This window comes from Peromyscus leucopus, chromosome 9 (genome assembly GCF_004664715.2).
Source record: "Peromyscus leucopus breed LL Stock chromosome 9, UCI_PerLeu_2.1, whole genome shotgun sequence".
NCBI lineage: Eukaryota > Metazoa > Chordata > Mammalia > Rodentia > Cricetidae > Peromyscus > Peromyscus leucopus.
Genome location: NC_051070.1, coordinates 73819631 through 73835529, shown reverse-complemented (window position 1 = coordinate 73835529; position 15899 = coordinate 73819631). Strand labels below are relative to the sequence as shown.

General features: G+C 42.2%; 1 protein-coding gene across 1 annotated transcript in view; it reads right to left on the bottom strand.

The window, feature by feature from the left end:
• Nucleotides 1-14023, bottom strand: part of LOC114696018 (armadillo-like helical domain-containing protein 4) — a 99424-nt gene extending 85401 nt beyond the window's left edge. Inside the window, exons 1-2 of the mRNA XM_028873546.2 lie at nucleotides 13801-14023; nucleotides 3101-4493 (exon numbers count right to left, since the gene is read on the bottom strand). Coding sequence (XP_028729379.1) covers nucleotides 3101-4442 — 1342 coding nt within the window. The 5' untranslated portion in view covers nucleotides 4443-4493; nucleotides 13801-14023. The remainder of the gene's footprint in view (nucleotides 1-3100; nucleotides 4494-13800) is intronic.
• Nucleotides 14024-15899: the final 1876 nt, after the last annotated feature.

The window sequence follows — 15899 nt, the reverse complement described above, 5'->3', positions numbered from 1 at the left end:
AGAGGCCGGAACAACAAAGACAACTTGGGAATCAAAGACCAGTAAACAAATGTTACTGTGGCTGCTTGGGGGAGTTGTGGGGCAAACTAAGGCAGAAATAAAGAAGGAAATGTGAAAACAAATAAACAAAAACCCTAGAATAAAACTGAAGCAAAATAGGAAGATGGCTACCTGGGCTTCTCAGACATGTTTGAATATTGGTTGAATCAGTCTGCTAAGAAACAAACTATACAAAACTAAGTCATACTAAAATCTCTCCAAAGTATTTTTCTGTATCAATGTTCACATTTGCATATAAAAAGGGGAAAGAAAGTTGGCATTTTAAAACAACAACAACAACAACAACAACAAAAAACTAATGATTACACCAACCAGTGTTCACCTAGTTTCCAGGATAGACAGGCAGAGCAGTCAGGGTATGGTGTGCACTCTTACCCTCCCACATGTGTTAAAGGAGAAGGATCGTGATACCACCCATGGAATCCTGTCCCACAGTGGACGAGAATAATGATGACACAGCCAGTTTACTTGGGTCTGAATTTTGATTCAACCACTCTCTAGCTTTGTGACCTAAGCTAACTACTGATCATCTTTAGCCTTCAGTGTCCTTCACTATTAAATGAGAATAGTATTTACCTACTGTTTTTTCCTTCCTTCCTTCCTTCCTTCCTTCCTTCCTTCCTTCCTTCCTTCCTTCCTTCCTTCCTTCCTTCCCTCCTTCCCTCCCTCCTTTCTTCCTTCTTTCCTTTCTTCCTTCCTCCTCCTCCTCCTCCTCCTCCTCCTCCTCCTCCTCTTCTTCTTCTTCTTCTTCTTCTTCTTCTTCTTCTCTCTCTCTCTCTCCCTCTCTCTCTCTCTCTCTCTCTCTCTCTCTCTCTCTCTTTCCTTCTTTAATTTTTTTTGAAACAGGTAAAGTCTTTCTATTCCAAACATGCAACAGGGTACCTTGCACAAAGTAGTGTTTCAATAGACATCTTTTTCTTAATTGTTTTACTTTTAAGTATGTTGTTGTGCATATGTCTGTACACACTAGTACAGGTGCCCATGGAGGCCAGAAGAGGATGCTGGGTTCCCTGGACCTGGAGTTACAGTGAGCCCACCTGATGTGGGTGCTGGGAACCAAACTCAAGTCCTCTGCAAGTGCAGGATGGGCTCTTAACCACTGAGCCTGTTCACAAAACAGTGGGTAAATGAGGCAGTTATTACTGAGAGCATATTTAATAGCCTGGACGTTATCAAATCTATTTTTCTTTTCAGTTTGCAACTGTAAAAGTCCAAAATATAACAATATAGACTTGCTGGTGTAATGTATCTTAGGGGCCATGTGATTTTATGTTCTAGAAACATAGGTGCTATGGACAATTGGAGCGAAATTATTATTTCATCCTATTTAACATCCTCATGCTTACATGAGCTCAACTCAATGTCTTTTTAAAAGCAGCTTATGCTGTGAGTGATGGTGCATGACTTTATCTCAGCTTTTGAGAGGCAGAGGCATGTGACCCTCTACACTTTTGAAGCCACACACGGTTACATAGTAAGAAACTGTCCCCTCACAAAAAGTTTAAGTAGAACTTATAAAACATTTTCTGGAAGTATCTATGAAAATGTACACTTTATAGCCCTTTCAGTATTCTAAAAATGAATTAGAAACTGGGCACGGTAACACACAACTATAATCAGAGCAGTCAAGAGGGAGAAGCGAGAGAATCAGGCATTAAAGGCCAGCTTTGGTAGTTAACAAGTGTGAGTCTGAGCAACTTGAGATAACTGTCTCAAAACAAAACAAACCAAACAAACAAAAACTAAAAACTCAAATAGGCATGTAAACCATTCCATCTTACTTTTGTTATCTATCAAATGATCACTTTTACCATTTTAATTAAATCTCAACAAAACTTTATAAGCCATATTACAAATCTGTTTTTTTTTTCTTTTCATTAACAGGTTATTTGACTCAGGTCTTAAGATTTGCATATTCTAAAACAATTGGAAATGAATATATCCACTTTTTACATAGTCTTTCCTTCTGGATGCTATTATGTGGCCAACTACATAATAATAACATAATCCATCAACAACCAATGTTAAGGTTTCACCTTCTCATATTTTAAGATGAGGAGGTCAAGAAAAAGAAAATTCAGAATGAAGCCACTGGATAATTTATATTTTCTTTCCAGAGTATTTCTAACCAATTTATTTTGGGGCAAATAAGGTCAGAGAACCAAAGTGGATAATAGCACAGGATAAATTTTACCTAATTATTTTTGGTGAGAAATATCAAAGATGTGCATATATTTTGCAGTGAGGTATAAATATGTATCATACCTTGTTGTGAAACTAAAACATATACCTGTTTACTTTATATTTTCATATGTATTTATATATTTTAATAACAAAAGATTTGAAGAATATTCAGCTACATTGGTTTCAATGCTGTTGATATATTGACTGAGACATTTCTCTTTGGAAGCTGTTCTGCAGAGGTAGAATGTTCTAAAACATTCCTGGCCCTTAACCAGGAGATATCAGAAGTAACCCTTAGTCAAAACAACTCAAAATATCTTCAAACATTGCCAAGTATCCCAAGGAGGAGTGGGGTGTGCAGGAAACTGTTTTTAGTTGAAGAGCTTGACATGTGCAAGGTATGATTTTTTCATAGAGTAGATATGATTTATTTGAATACTCTGTCTTTGATTAAAACTTGAATAACTGTTTCTAAGTCACCATTTAAAAATAAAACCAAAGGCTAACTTAGCAGGACACGTCTGTAATCTCACTACGCAGGAGGTAGAGAGAGCAGGGTAGTCATGTGTTTGAGGTCAACTGAACTACATGGTAAGTTTAAGGCTAAAACCAAAGTAAGCAAACAAATTAACTAACTAACTAACTAACCAGCCAGGCATGATGACACACATCTGCAGTCCTAGCAATTAGGGGCAAAGGTAGGAAAATAGTGAAGTCAAGGAATCCTTTCACGATCCCATCTCAAAAAATTGAAAAAATACATAACAATAAAAAATAAATCCAAATTAAAAGTTTCCAAATTGAAAAAAGTTTGGGGGTGTTTTTGTTGTTTCAGTTTTTTACTTTTCTCCCTTACCTTTTAGCACATTTCCTAGTGCCTGATGTGTCTCAGACTCATATTGAGAGGTAGAAACTGCATTCCTTGAGAAAAGCATGGTTCTGTCCTCCAGGGTGGATGCTGCGAAGCCTCGGGCACTTGGGAACAGGTTCACACTGGAAACCTCAGGGTCTTCTGTCAGACTTGTGGGAGTCGAGGAAATTTGATGGGTAAAGACTGGTGATCTCTCTTCCTCCAGTGCAATTATCAGGGCTGTCCCCAGGGGTCTTTCTCCTTCCGGCAGCCCTGGAGTCACCTTGTTAACCTCTGTGGAAGCAGGGTTCCCCTCAATCCCTTCATAGCTCTCAGGCATTCCGTGTGGTGGCTCTGTGATCACTGGAGTCTCTGCACTGTCTCCTGAATCTGGGGTGCTTGTCTGACTCACACTCTCAAACTTGGTGTCATCCCACTCATCACGTGGGACAGAAGAAACTGGAACAGCTGTGCTGACACTCACTGTGACCTTGAGGTCCCCCAGGAGACTGTCAGCTGTTGGATCAATATTCAAAATATCCTCAGGGGTTGCCACCGAGTGTGGGGTGACAGTGGTCTGGGCATTGTCAGCCAGCTTCTCTGAGGGCCTCTCCCCACCAGGCTCTGTGTCTGCTGTGGAATCAGCACCAGGAAAGGCAGTGGTCCTCTTGGTTTCATCTGTTTTAAGTTCCTCAGTTCTTGGATTGGCAGTTAGCATTTCTTTGGTATTTATATAGGATGAAGGTGTATTTCCCAAGCTAACTGCTTCCTGACTTTCAGTTGCAAGCAACTGATTATCCACATACTTCAGGAAGTCACGTGTTACATCTGTGATCCCTTCTACAGTGGGCTGGGTGCTAAAACTGCTGTATGGTCCCTCCTGGTGAGGACTAAGAGAAGTAGGTGATGAGACAGCAATGATTGACATGGCCTTGGAAAGTCTGTGTTTAGGAGACATTCTTTCAAACTGACTGGGGCCATGCCTTTGTTCACTGGTTGAGACCACTGGCTCACTGGAAGAGTGAAGATCAGGGATCTTGAGAAGCCCAGCTCCTGGAAGGTGGTGTTCTTTGTTGACAGAGAATACTTTATCTAATTGCATCACTGATGATCCTGCAGACAGTACCATTGGAGCTTCAGAGGACATCGGCTGGGACATGGACTTTGGAGCAAAGGAGATGTTTTCTGGGTCACCTGTGTCCATCTTCTGAGACTGCTCTTTCTCCGCATAAGCATGTGCTACCTCCATCTTTTCTGCTTTGGGGAAAGCCAGGCATTGTGTAGCTAGGGGGAGGAAGAGAATGCGACAGAAAGCCACAGAGCTGTGCGTCAGAGCTGGTCTGCTCATAGTGGACGAGACACACAAGCTGAAGGAGTTGACAGCCCCAGCAATTGAGTCCTGTGGAAAAGTAAAGCAGAGCACACTGTCAGGTGGACATATTTGTAAGTGAGCTCCTGTAACTTAACCCTGAAGTACAGTGGTCTCCTTGACTTCCTCCCAGAGAAGGGAGGCAGGAGACGCTTGTTCTATTTCTCTGTCCCCTTGAGACGTGGATAACCCAGTTTGCTTTTCCTTTCTGAATTCTGCAGCTGACTTAACTTAGAGCTCCCTGGGAAATGGTACACACAATGACTGTAGAAACAGCACCATGTCTAGGAGATGGAAAGGAAAGGTTACAAACACATTTAAAGAACTTTCTGTGTTTCTGTGGTCTGCATGTTGGTGTCCCTAAAATTCATGAGACCTAATCATAAGGATGGTGTGGGAGATGAGGCTTTTAGAAAATTTTGTCTTGAAGACAGAGCACTGACGAAGGAGACCAGGGTCGCTGTGAAAAAGCCCTCAGACTCCACTTCCCCTCTTGTCTATCATCGGAGGCTCATCAGTACTCAGCTTCTGGGAACCAGGCCCTAACCAGATACCACATCTGCTACTGCCCTTAGCTTGGACTTCAAGAGTCCAGACATGTAAGAGCTGAATTTGAGGGCTCTTGTTGTTCTTCTACTGTAACTGGAGTTGTATACAGTTCCCTTTTCTCTCCCCTCCCAACCCCCAGTTATGGTATCTTGTTACAGTGGTCAAAATAGAAAATATGTTTTAAAACTCGATAAATATCAAAACGTACTGAAAACCAATTATTGTCATGAGTTTAAAAAGGCATGTGATTCATTTTGTAGCCAAAATATACTTTATAAATGTTCAAACTCTTTGCAACAACAAGAAAAAATATACACAAAACTTTCATGTTTCAAAATTTTAGAATAAGAAAAGATACTTAGGCAATGTGAACATTTGTTATTTTTAAAATGTTAAATTTTCACTTCTTGCTAGTTAACTCTGGTTTATAGTAATTAGATTTTTTTATAGTCTTCAAACTACTCATATTCTCATTACAGCTAACCCTCTAATTATATATTAAAATAGTTCACCACCCCACAATTTAAAGGTTTGCATTTAATGCACTATTCATTGTGCTGTGTATAGCTTTTTGATTTCACATTATTGAAAATTTCCCAAATCCTGATCCCCAGCACAATAAGAAAAGATTGTCTAAGATTCTGTAAGTTTTCTAGAAGATTCAATCCAGAAATTAAAATACAAAAATCACATCCTCATCCTTACGAAGTTTACATTTCTGCTTTTGTTCAAGTGCATTCAACAAATCTGCCTAGACTATGCACATAACTTGAGGCTGGGAAATACAGAAACACACAATTTCATGAGATGTTCTTCCCTGAAGGATAACAAGCTTTCACACGTTATCCCATTTTGTCTTTTATTGTTGTTTTGTTATTCGAGCCAGGGTTTCTCTGTGTAACAGCCCTGGGTGTCCTGGAACTCACTTTGTAAACTAGACTGGCCTTGAACTCACAGAGATCCGCCTGCATCTGCCTCTCAAGTGCTGGGACTAAAGGCGTGTGCCATCACACCTGGCTCCCATTTAGTCTTAAAGGTCCTTTTACCACAGAAAAAGAGAAAGTCAGCTTCTTGAAGCATGATTTGACGGCTAAAGAACAAAAGAAAACTGAATTTTTTTTTTAATGTGTGGAAAGGAATCCACAGATTGAAGCTGAGGCTGCAAACACCAGTACCACCCAGGGAATCATCGGTGAGCTGATCTTCCTGGGAAACCTTGAGTCAGAAGAGCTCAGATGAACAGCATCCAAATCCCCAATGTATAGAAATGGATAAAGCAACAGGCATTTGCCATGCCCGAGCCACTGCATTTCTAGAATGGTGAGCCACACTGAATTTTGACTCCACAGGCTTCTGGGAAATACAGGAAGAGAACCCAGCCGTGAGCTGTCACAATGCCATGTTCAGAGAGGAACTGTGTCATCCAAGATCATACAGTCAGCAGCTAAAGGAAGCTGAGGCCAGAGAGACTAGGAGAAACTAGGAGATCTCGTGTATCTCTTCAAGTCACTCCACCCCACCAAGACCCTCAGTGAAACAGATACCATTTAGATGGTAAGAATTAGAACAATCTTAACTAAATATTAAGTTATCTCTACATAGCATCACTTTAAAAAGAGAAAATTTGGAGAAGACATTTGATTAAAAAAAAAGAAAAAGAAATAACACATGCCAATGCATACCAACATTTGAGTTATCACTCTATTTTAGATGTGCCAGAAAATACCTTATTCCATCGTCAGGTGACATGTGCCTATAGGTGTTTGCCCTGATGTCTCACTTTTCCTTCCTTGAAAGAAAGACAAATGAAAACTGTGAATCAAAAGTGTCCATGGGCAATGAGTCCACACCTTTGGATTTCTGTGGTCTCAGACAAACTGAACTAGGGAACTATATCGGTATTGAAAACGCCTTGATAACTACAGAAGTTTCTGGTTTGTTTCAGATCTGTTCAGGAAGATATCCATTCTTTTTCCATTTGCTAATACTAAACATACTAGAGGATGGAAGGGGCAATCTAGGGGCTGGGCCTACAGCTCAGTGACAGAATGCTTACTTAGCAGGCACAAGGCCATAAGTTCATAAAAAAAATAGGTCTAAAAGCTTGGTCTAGATGATGCTATGCTTCTGGATAAAATCCAGAGTAGCCCAAAACATCAAGGGCTGTAACAGAGTTTAGAGGGACATGGACTAGCATTAGGAAATGATTTCTGAATTTACTTATCTTGTTAAAAGCTGAATAAAAAGCTTCAGCTCCTCCTTTGACGAAACAGGGAATTAACAAAACACACTTTGAGAATCCTTACTTTTGTGAGCGTATACTCATGTGTTGTTACCATGAAGCAAAAAAACAAGACAAAACAAAAAAACAACAACAAAAACTAAGAATGTTTCTGCCATCTCAGCATGCTTCCTTCAGGGAGTGGAGGTACCCACACGTGAGAATAGTACTGTACATTTGATTGTGGTCCTACGAGCTGAGAGGAGAATTTTATGAACAAATTAGATTTGAGTGGAAAGGGGAAAAATGTAAAGGTTTAACTAGCCTCAGCTTTCCAAGATAGAATTCTCCTTTAGGGTCTTATATCCTTCTGCATCTAGAGTTCTAAATGTCTGTGTGCAGGGAAACCTGCCTCGGCTCTAAAGGCTGTCGCTTCTGTGATTAAGTGCTGGCCACCTGCTTTCTAAATCCAATTACAGCAGAGAAAGTGGGGGTGAGCCACGAGCCTTTTGTGTGTCTGTGTGTTGAGGCCATATGCTCCTTTTCTCCACTAGTGAACCTTAGGAGAAACATCTGAACCTTAGGAGAAAGTGAAATGATGGCCTGTAGGAATGGCAGCAGCAAGCAGTCTGCCACTCAGAGAAATTAATAGATGATTTCAGATGCCCTCATCTTCCAGGACCAGTGCAGGTCCTATTACCCCTCTTAGGAGTTGGCATTAGACAATGGGAAGTGCATGACATTAGGAAATATGAATGAAAGGAGTGACCACAGTCAGGCTGATGATAATAACCTTAGCCCCACAGAAACCATGAAGCCATATTTTGTGGTCTCTGGCCTTTTCTTTGATCTCTCTACACTCTACCCACTATGTGGCTAAGTGCCCAGGAGAGAGGAAATGCTGAGCAAATACTGTCTGAAAAGCCTCAATTGTCTTTAGGCTACTCTGCTGGGAGAAGGGAAAAGGGAATATTTCACTGTGTGTGAGCATCTGCGTTGTGGTGGTATTGTGTTCCCCAAAATATTGTGTACTCTAGTAAATTTATCTGGGGTCAGAGAACAGACAGCCACTAGATACAAAGGCTAGAAAATGGTGGCACTCACACCTTTAATCCTAGCATTCCAGAGATAGAAATCCCTCTGGATCTCTGTGAGTTCAAGGCCACATTGGAAATAGCCAAGCATGGTGACACGCCTTTAATCCCAGAAAGCCAGCCTTTAATCCCAGGGAGTGGTGGTAGAAAGCAAAAAGATATATAAGGCGTGAGGACCAGAAACTAGAAGATTTTGGCCTGGTTAAGCATTTGGCTGGTTAAGCATGTGGCTGGTTAAGCATTCAGGCTTTTGAGCAGTAATTCAGCTGAGACCCATTCCGGATGAGGACTCAGAGGCCTCCAGTCTGAGGAGACAAGACCAGATGAGGATCCGGCGAGGTGAGATAGCTGTGGCTTGTTCTGTCTCTCTGATCTACCAGCATGGACCCCAATAACTTGCCTCGGGTTTGACTTTATTAATAAGAACTTTTAAGATTCATGCTACACTGCGTCTCGCATTGAATTGTCTCAGTCATCAGAATACTTAAGGAACAACAGGAAGGAATGCTCCTCCACTGTTCATCCCGCGCCTCTGGGTGCTTTCCTTGCTGTGTCTCCCAATGCTGGTTAGTTCTGACAGACTAATCAAACTCCTAACAAGAAGCAGATATTAGCTCCACCCAGCTTAGAAAGCATTTCTTAGGAAGCTAATCACTATCACTTTGTCTGTCACTCCCCATCAAGCTCCCTAATGGCTTAGCTGTCCTCTAAGTCATTTGCTGCATTTCTGCCACTGGTGGGTGAGCAGATAAGCTGTTCTGTCAAGCACTATCTTTTACAGTCTTGAAGAGACACAGTCCAGGATCTCCTTCTTTGTCCAGTCTGGGCATAGTCAAGCCTCAGTAACAGTGAAAAGTGGTATTAAAAAGCAAACAAACAGAAAAGTGTAGCCTTAGACTTAAACATCAGGTTTTCTACACACTTATGTGATCAGTGTTTCCAAATGGGATGAAGAGCATTATTGCTTCAGTGTGTTACCAAAACAAAGACATGACAGGGAAACCAGAATGCTAAACATTTTTATTATGACCAAACTCAAAGGATAAATTGAATTTCATGTCTATTAGAAAAGGACTGTGAACACTGTCCTAAGAGTACCGAAGACACAGGTAAGCTATGACAAGTGGCTGATAGTCACAGAAATATTGTGAAAAGCTGAGGAGGAATGGAGAGCGAAATAAAATCCCTGCTCTTAGATTTCCTTTGTCTACTGGGATGATGGGATCGTAGTGAAGCTGCAGCCTTTTGTGGGTCTGCTCTTTCTCCTTTCTATCCAAAGGGACGCTTGAGCTTTCAAGCAAGGAGGACGGATCCTGTAGTGACTGCTACAAAATATTCATTTGCAACTCAAGCTGACATATAGCCTTCAAGTAACAGATGGGGGTCTTTCCCTGTCTTTTAAAGCCCAGTAGCTACGCAGGTCTATCTCAGACACAACTGTTTTTCTCACCCAACTTTCAGTATCATCATCAATGTTTCTCTTATAAATGTCAGAGTCCCAACTTCTGTGACTCTGTCCTTCATTGTCCCTCTTGGAATTGTTGCTTCCTAACTGGATCGTTCTTATAATTGCCTTCTAATTGGTGACTCTGTCTAGACTCTCTCCTTTGTAATTCATTATAGACCACCCAGGTGGCTTGTTCTTGAGAATAAAACAACAGTGATCAATCAAGAGTGCCTAGTGCTTGGGTAATGCTTTGTGCCAACTTTTGTTAAGTGCATGATGGAAATGTGCCTCATCTAATCCCGCCTAGTGAGATAGGTGCTACCATGATCCTGGTTATCTTTGGGATGAGAAAACTACATGCTTACAGAGGATAATTAACTTGTTTCAGTGGTAGCATGCAGATTTGTTTGATCTTTTCGAGTCTTTCGTACTTCAAGGTTCTTATTTTTACCATTCGGCGTCTCTGCCTTTCCAAGACACAGAATGTAACGTTTCCAAATGTACAACCACACAGCTGCACATCTCCTATCCAAATCCCACACCAGGGCCCAGTAAATCCCCACCTTTAGGCAGATACAGCTCCCTCTTGAATGCTCTACTCACGAGCTTTCCTATGGATTTTGTTTCTACCATACTAGACCTGACACTTGCTCTGCCCTGTTCCCTCATCAAGCCCTGACCATGCTTTGACAGGTAACTGCTGCCCAAAGAACCCTCCTGGCCCATTCTCTAGCCATTTTTCTCAGCTTCTTTACCCATATTATCTTCCCTGTAAGTTTTCTCACTCTGAACGAGACTACTCTTCTGCACTGGTCTTTATTGTCTACAGTATTTAATAATGCCAAGTAGATGAAGGAGGCTGTCAACAAATAACTGAGGGTAGGGAGTCAATGTAAAAATCACTTAAGAACAAGGAAAAGAGTATGCAGTGTCTGTTTTGTACCAGTTTGAATAGCACTCAGTCTCTCCTTATATGATTGACCACGTGGTCACTTTAGGCTGATTTTTCAATGTAACATTTTCACAGTACCAACAAATTGTGTTATCATTTACACTATATTTTACCTTTAGAGAGTTTCTCTCTCTTTCCCTCTCTTTCCCTCTCTTTCCCTCTGTTTCTCTCTCTCTCTCTCTCTCTCTCTCTCTCTCTCTCTCTCTCTCTCTCTCTCTCTCACACACACACACACACACACACACACACAGAGAGAGAGAGAGAGAGGTAACAAGCCTCAGAGCATCAAGTCATCTTGTTTCTCAATTACCCTCTCACCATTTAGAAATCTAATTAGTAATTCTCTGATTGATGAAGGAAAAAATCCTTCTTTGTCGGTCTCTCTTCATTTTGTGCTTTTATTGATCCTCATTGATCCATTTGTCATTGTTTTATCTTGTCTTGTTCTAAGTATCAAGGTTCTCCTTGTCAATACTATTTTATTAGTCTACTCTGGCCCTATTAATCTAGCCATAGCTCTTGGCATTAAGGCACCCCATTACAGATTCAATGTAATATTGGCAACTGTCACTGGTCTCTAAAACAGGGTCTAAGAATTGGGCTGGATCCATCCTTTACTGTAAATTAAAGAGTTAGAATGACAAATGATCTTTTCAGCAGTCTGTTCCATCACAGTGGAATGACAGAAAATAAAGTAGCTATAAGAAGAACTTTTTCCCCCAAGAGCTGCAGCATCCCAGGCCAGCGCTGACTGAGAAGAGGGTGAGTGAGCAAGTCAACTACAAGCAAAGTGCCCTCTCCACCCTGCAGACCACAAATGAGTTCTTCATCTTGCTCCCTTCCCAAGCTTTAGTCTATTTCATGATGCAAACAAACTAAATATCCATGCTTCTCACTTTCAGAATATCATCCTATCCTTAGAAAGAGAAGCTTGCCTTGGAGATTAGAACATAACCTTCAAGTTCCAGCCGAACCTTGGAAAAAATCTCCACAACAAAATTACCACATGGAAAAATGAAGATGAGGAGACTCCTGCTTAGCCATCATCATCACCACCAGAAGCATCATCATAAGCATTCTATTTTCTTCAAACAGTGGAGGACAGACAAGAACCAAATGACAAAACACATGAAGGCAGTTTGGAGAAACTTAAACATCATGCAATGTAAGACATGTCAATACAGTTCCAATGTACAAGTCCCTCAAACTGCAAAGATGGGACAATTTGCAGTATGTACAGAATCAATCAATTGTGGACTATTTGTTCTTCACCTAACTTCCCTTTTCAGATTTTCAGTGCAGAATTCTGTCCTGAGCAGTTTCCTTCGGCAAGCAGTTGCTTCCATATCAGACAGTTCTTTTCAATGACCCAATTTGACACTTTATTTCTGTCCTTTGGGATTCACAAACCTCATTCACTTGGCAAGATCTCTGAGCACTAGTTGGCCTTTACCGGAAAGCCGAAAGAAATTTCACAGAGTTTTTTCATTGTCAATAAGTAAATGCAATATGGAAAAATTGGCTGACCACACATATCTTAACTGAAAAAATTGAGTTTTCATCTTAGAGAATAAACCCTGACTACGTTCGAAGGGCTTCTTCACCTATGTTAGAATAAACAAAATTCAATTAACAAGAATGCAATGCAATGCACGATGCATGATGGCCCACGCCTTTAGTCACATCACTGGAGAGGCAGAGGCTGAGTTCCAGGACAGCCTCATCTTTACATCTAGGTCTAGGCCAGCTGGGGCTACACAGTGAATAGGGATTAAAAAGTTTATTTTATCATAGAAGATGAGCTCATCTTCCTCATTTTTATTCTGAACGTACACTTAGCATAAAAATACTTCTATAGTGACAAATTACCAGACAGTCCAGAAGGAAACACCCACAATATATAGTCAGAAGCTTTGCATGAAAACAAAGGCGAATCCACATTTCCCTAATTGGCTCTGTTGCTGTAGCTGCCTGAGACTTAGTGAGCCTTGGGAGTTTTGCAATCAATATTAAGGCTGGTCATAAGCGTGTGGTTCATTATTACAGTCTATGTAACAAATTCAACTTTATCCATAAGAGCAAATCAGTCCAGCTTTAATCTCTACTCTGAACAATAGAACCAGTGTTCTGACACTGTGAAACCTCCCTCCCGGGGACTCTGAGTCTTTCTGAATGATGCTGCTAAGGATTTGCTGGCAGTACAGAAGATGCTTAGCTGAGGGAGACCCACAGGAGCTCTATAGATGACTTGTGATCAAGGAAAAACACAAAAAGAAGGGGGAGCCATGCAATTTCTGAGCACGTGTATTGGTCCTCAGTGAAGAGCTCTTTCAGAACTCTGTGGGTGGTTTGTGAAACTTGCCTTAACTCTCCTTAAATTTCAAAGGAAAACTTCCAAAGGGAAGATATTGGAGGCACTTGAAGCAGCCTTCTTTGGTATCTTCCGCAAGAGATCTGCATTTTAATTTGGTACCCGAGTTTTCTTTCTAAGTAAAGAAAAGAACGTCTCGTCTCGTTTAGGAGACCTCCAAATTCTTGAGAGTCCTATTTTGGCTGCTCTCTTGCTCAGCCAGTTTTATCTTCTAGGTGATTATCGTCTACACTGGCTGAACTCTCTCAGTGTCCAGGATGCACACACAGCATCTCAGCACCTCAGGACAATGCCTATGTGCCACGCCGGAGTACCAAGTGTAGCAAAGCCTTTTCCCAGCCTAACCTTCTTTCTAATTAGGTGACCTTCCCAAGAAGCGTCCTCCATCTGTTCTGAGGGACCCAGGAAGTGCAAGAAGGCTCCAGACATCCCTGCATTAATCATTCAAATGTTTGTTTTTGGTAAAGTAGCAGGACCCATTTTGGAGGCCGCTGCAGCCCCCAATCTCTCCTCCATTGCTAGGTTTCAAGTGTCACAGGGACCCTGTGATCCATGCTTTTGTAAGGAGTGACTCGCAGTCTTGAGGAACTTCTTTTCCACACGGTGGAAATGCGAGAGTGGGTAGAGCAAAAGAAGCAAAGCCCACACAAAAGCAGCCAGCCTGGAAGCTCTGCCCGCACCGAGGCCGCTCCCGGAGACTGACCTGCAAGTCTGGGGTGGAACAAGTAATGCTGGAAGTCCTCCCAGGCCTGCAAGATTCGCCCAGTGCTCACAGAGCTGTCCCTGTTCAGTCAGCGCCTGGGTACCGCGTTCCTGTGAGGGCGCAGGGCGCTCCACCGCCTCCCGCGGGGCTGCCCCACTCACAGATCGACCCTGTACCGCCCTGGAATCCCGCTCCACCCTTGCCTCTCGCCAGGTCTGCAGAAGCCAGGCTTGTCCTCACCTGTGAGCATTCAGTATAGCTGAGCGAGGAGGACAGCGGCAGCGCCGGTGCTAGGCATCCCTGCCTCGACCTACGTAGGGGCCGCCCACACTCCCTGGGCTGTCTGGGATGCCAGAGGGAGGGCGCTTGGCTTTATTGTTTATTCATAAGGCTGAGGCTGAGGCTAGGGATTGGGCAGCGGGTAGGTATGCCCGCCCCGGGGCAATGACAGGCAAAGCCTTAGCACCACGCCCCTACAGCTTCCACCAGGGCAACTCCACTCCCACAAGCAGCTGGATCAGGGTGGTACCCTGTGCCTGGGACACCACAGGAGGCCCTGCCCCCACCTGCCCCTCTTCACATCCTGGCCTTCTGAGGCAGCTTTTTCTGTACCTTCAAAGAGGACACAGAAGCACTCTTTCAATCCCAGCAGGAATTTCTCTGGTGCCTGGTAAACAAGGGGCATTCAGTCCCCTGCTGCAGAGTGGTCCCTTTGGGAACAGAGGACAGCTAAGTGGAGCCTCTAAGGTATCTCTTAAAGGAACTCCGAAAGAAATGCTCCTTTCCTATCACTCAAGGAGGAAATAAGAGTGACTAAAGAGTACAGGTTACTGACTCTTTGCTCCTTTTCACACAAAGTAAGGTACCACGTAAGTTGCAGAACAACCTGCCTGAGAGCTCTGAAAAGTGCTATGGTTCCTTTGAAGTTGAAGGTTCAGGAGTGAAGTTGATTCAATGACTTAAGGCACGGATGGCCATGTCTGCCATCCTTGAGCCTCTCAGGGACTCAGTTTCCCCTTTTCATTCTCCTAATTGTGAAGACAGAGAAGTGTCTGGAATCTGGGGTTTAGAACAGGTCACAAAACACTTTCCCTCATTTCTGAGTCATGTGAATTCCCTTCTTCATGATGGCCATTTTAGTCACAGTGGGGTGTGTGTGTGTGTGTGTGTGTGTGTGTGTGTGTGTGTGTGTGTATGCAAGTGTACCATTGGGTGTGTAAATATGCATGAGTTTGTACATGTACACACACCAACAGCTTTACCAAATAAGGCAACAAGCTCAGGAAATAATTTGGTGAACTTGGGGGTTGATATATTCAGCAATCCTTTATTTAGATAATTCCCAGTTAAAATGTGAATTTCAGATAAACTGTGTCTAACTTTTAAAATTAATATGTCTCGGTTATCTAATGGGAAATAACTAATTAAAAATTAATGTGAGATCTGGAGAGAAAGTTCAGAGGCTACGATCACATGCTGCTCTGCTAGAGGACCACAGTTCATTTCCCAGCAACCACAAACACTTCACAACCCACTGTAAGTTCAGTTCCAGGAAATCCAGCTCCTTCTTGTGGCCTATGTGAGCATCAGGAATTCAAGTTGTGTGAAGACATACATTATTCAGTCAAAACACCCATACATGTGAAATAAAACGTTGTTGAAATTAGTATTAATAATAGTATCCCCTATTCAACATTTAGGTCATACTATGCTGAAATAACATGGGGTTTATCAGAAATGCAAATATCACTAGGACTCTTGCATTTCATTTATTAGATCTGTCAGTCCTGGGCAATTACTTGGTTCTAGCTGGATAAACATGTTTTGAGTCCCAAGAGAATTAGTAAGAGTACCCAACTTCAAAAGCAAAACAAACAGTGATCATACAAATGCTAATAATCATAGAAAAAGTTTTAAAAGTAAAAACTTGGAGTGTAGAGTGACACTATCATGAAAATGAACAGAAAGGGACTGGGGAGATGACTCAGCAGTTACAGACACTGGCTGCTCTTCCAGAGGACCTGTGCTTGATGCCCAACACCCAAAAATGGAAAGCTCACAACCATCTCTAACTCAGGTATGTCAGAATCCACTGCCCT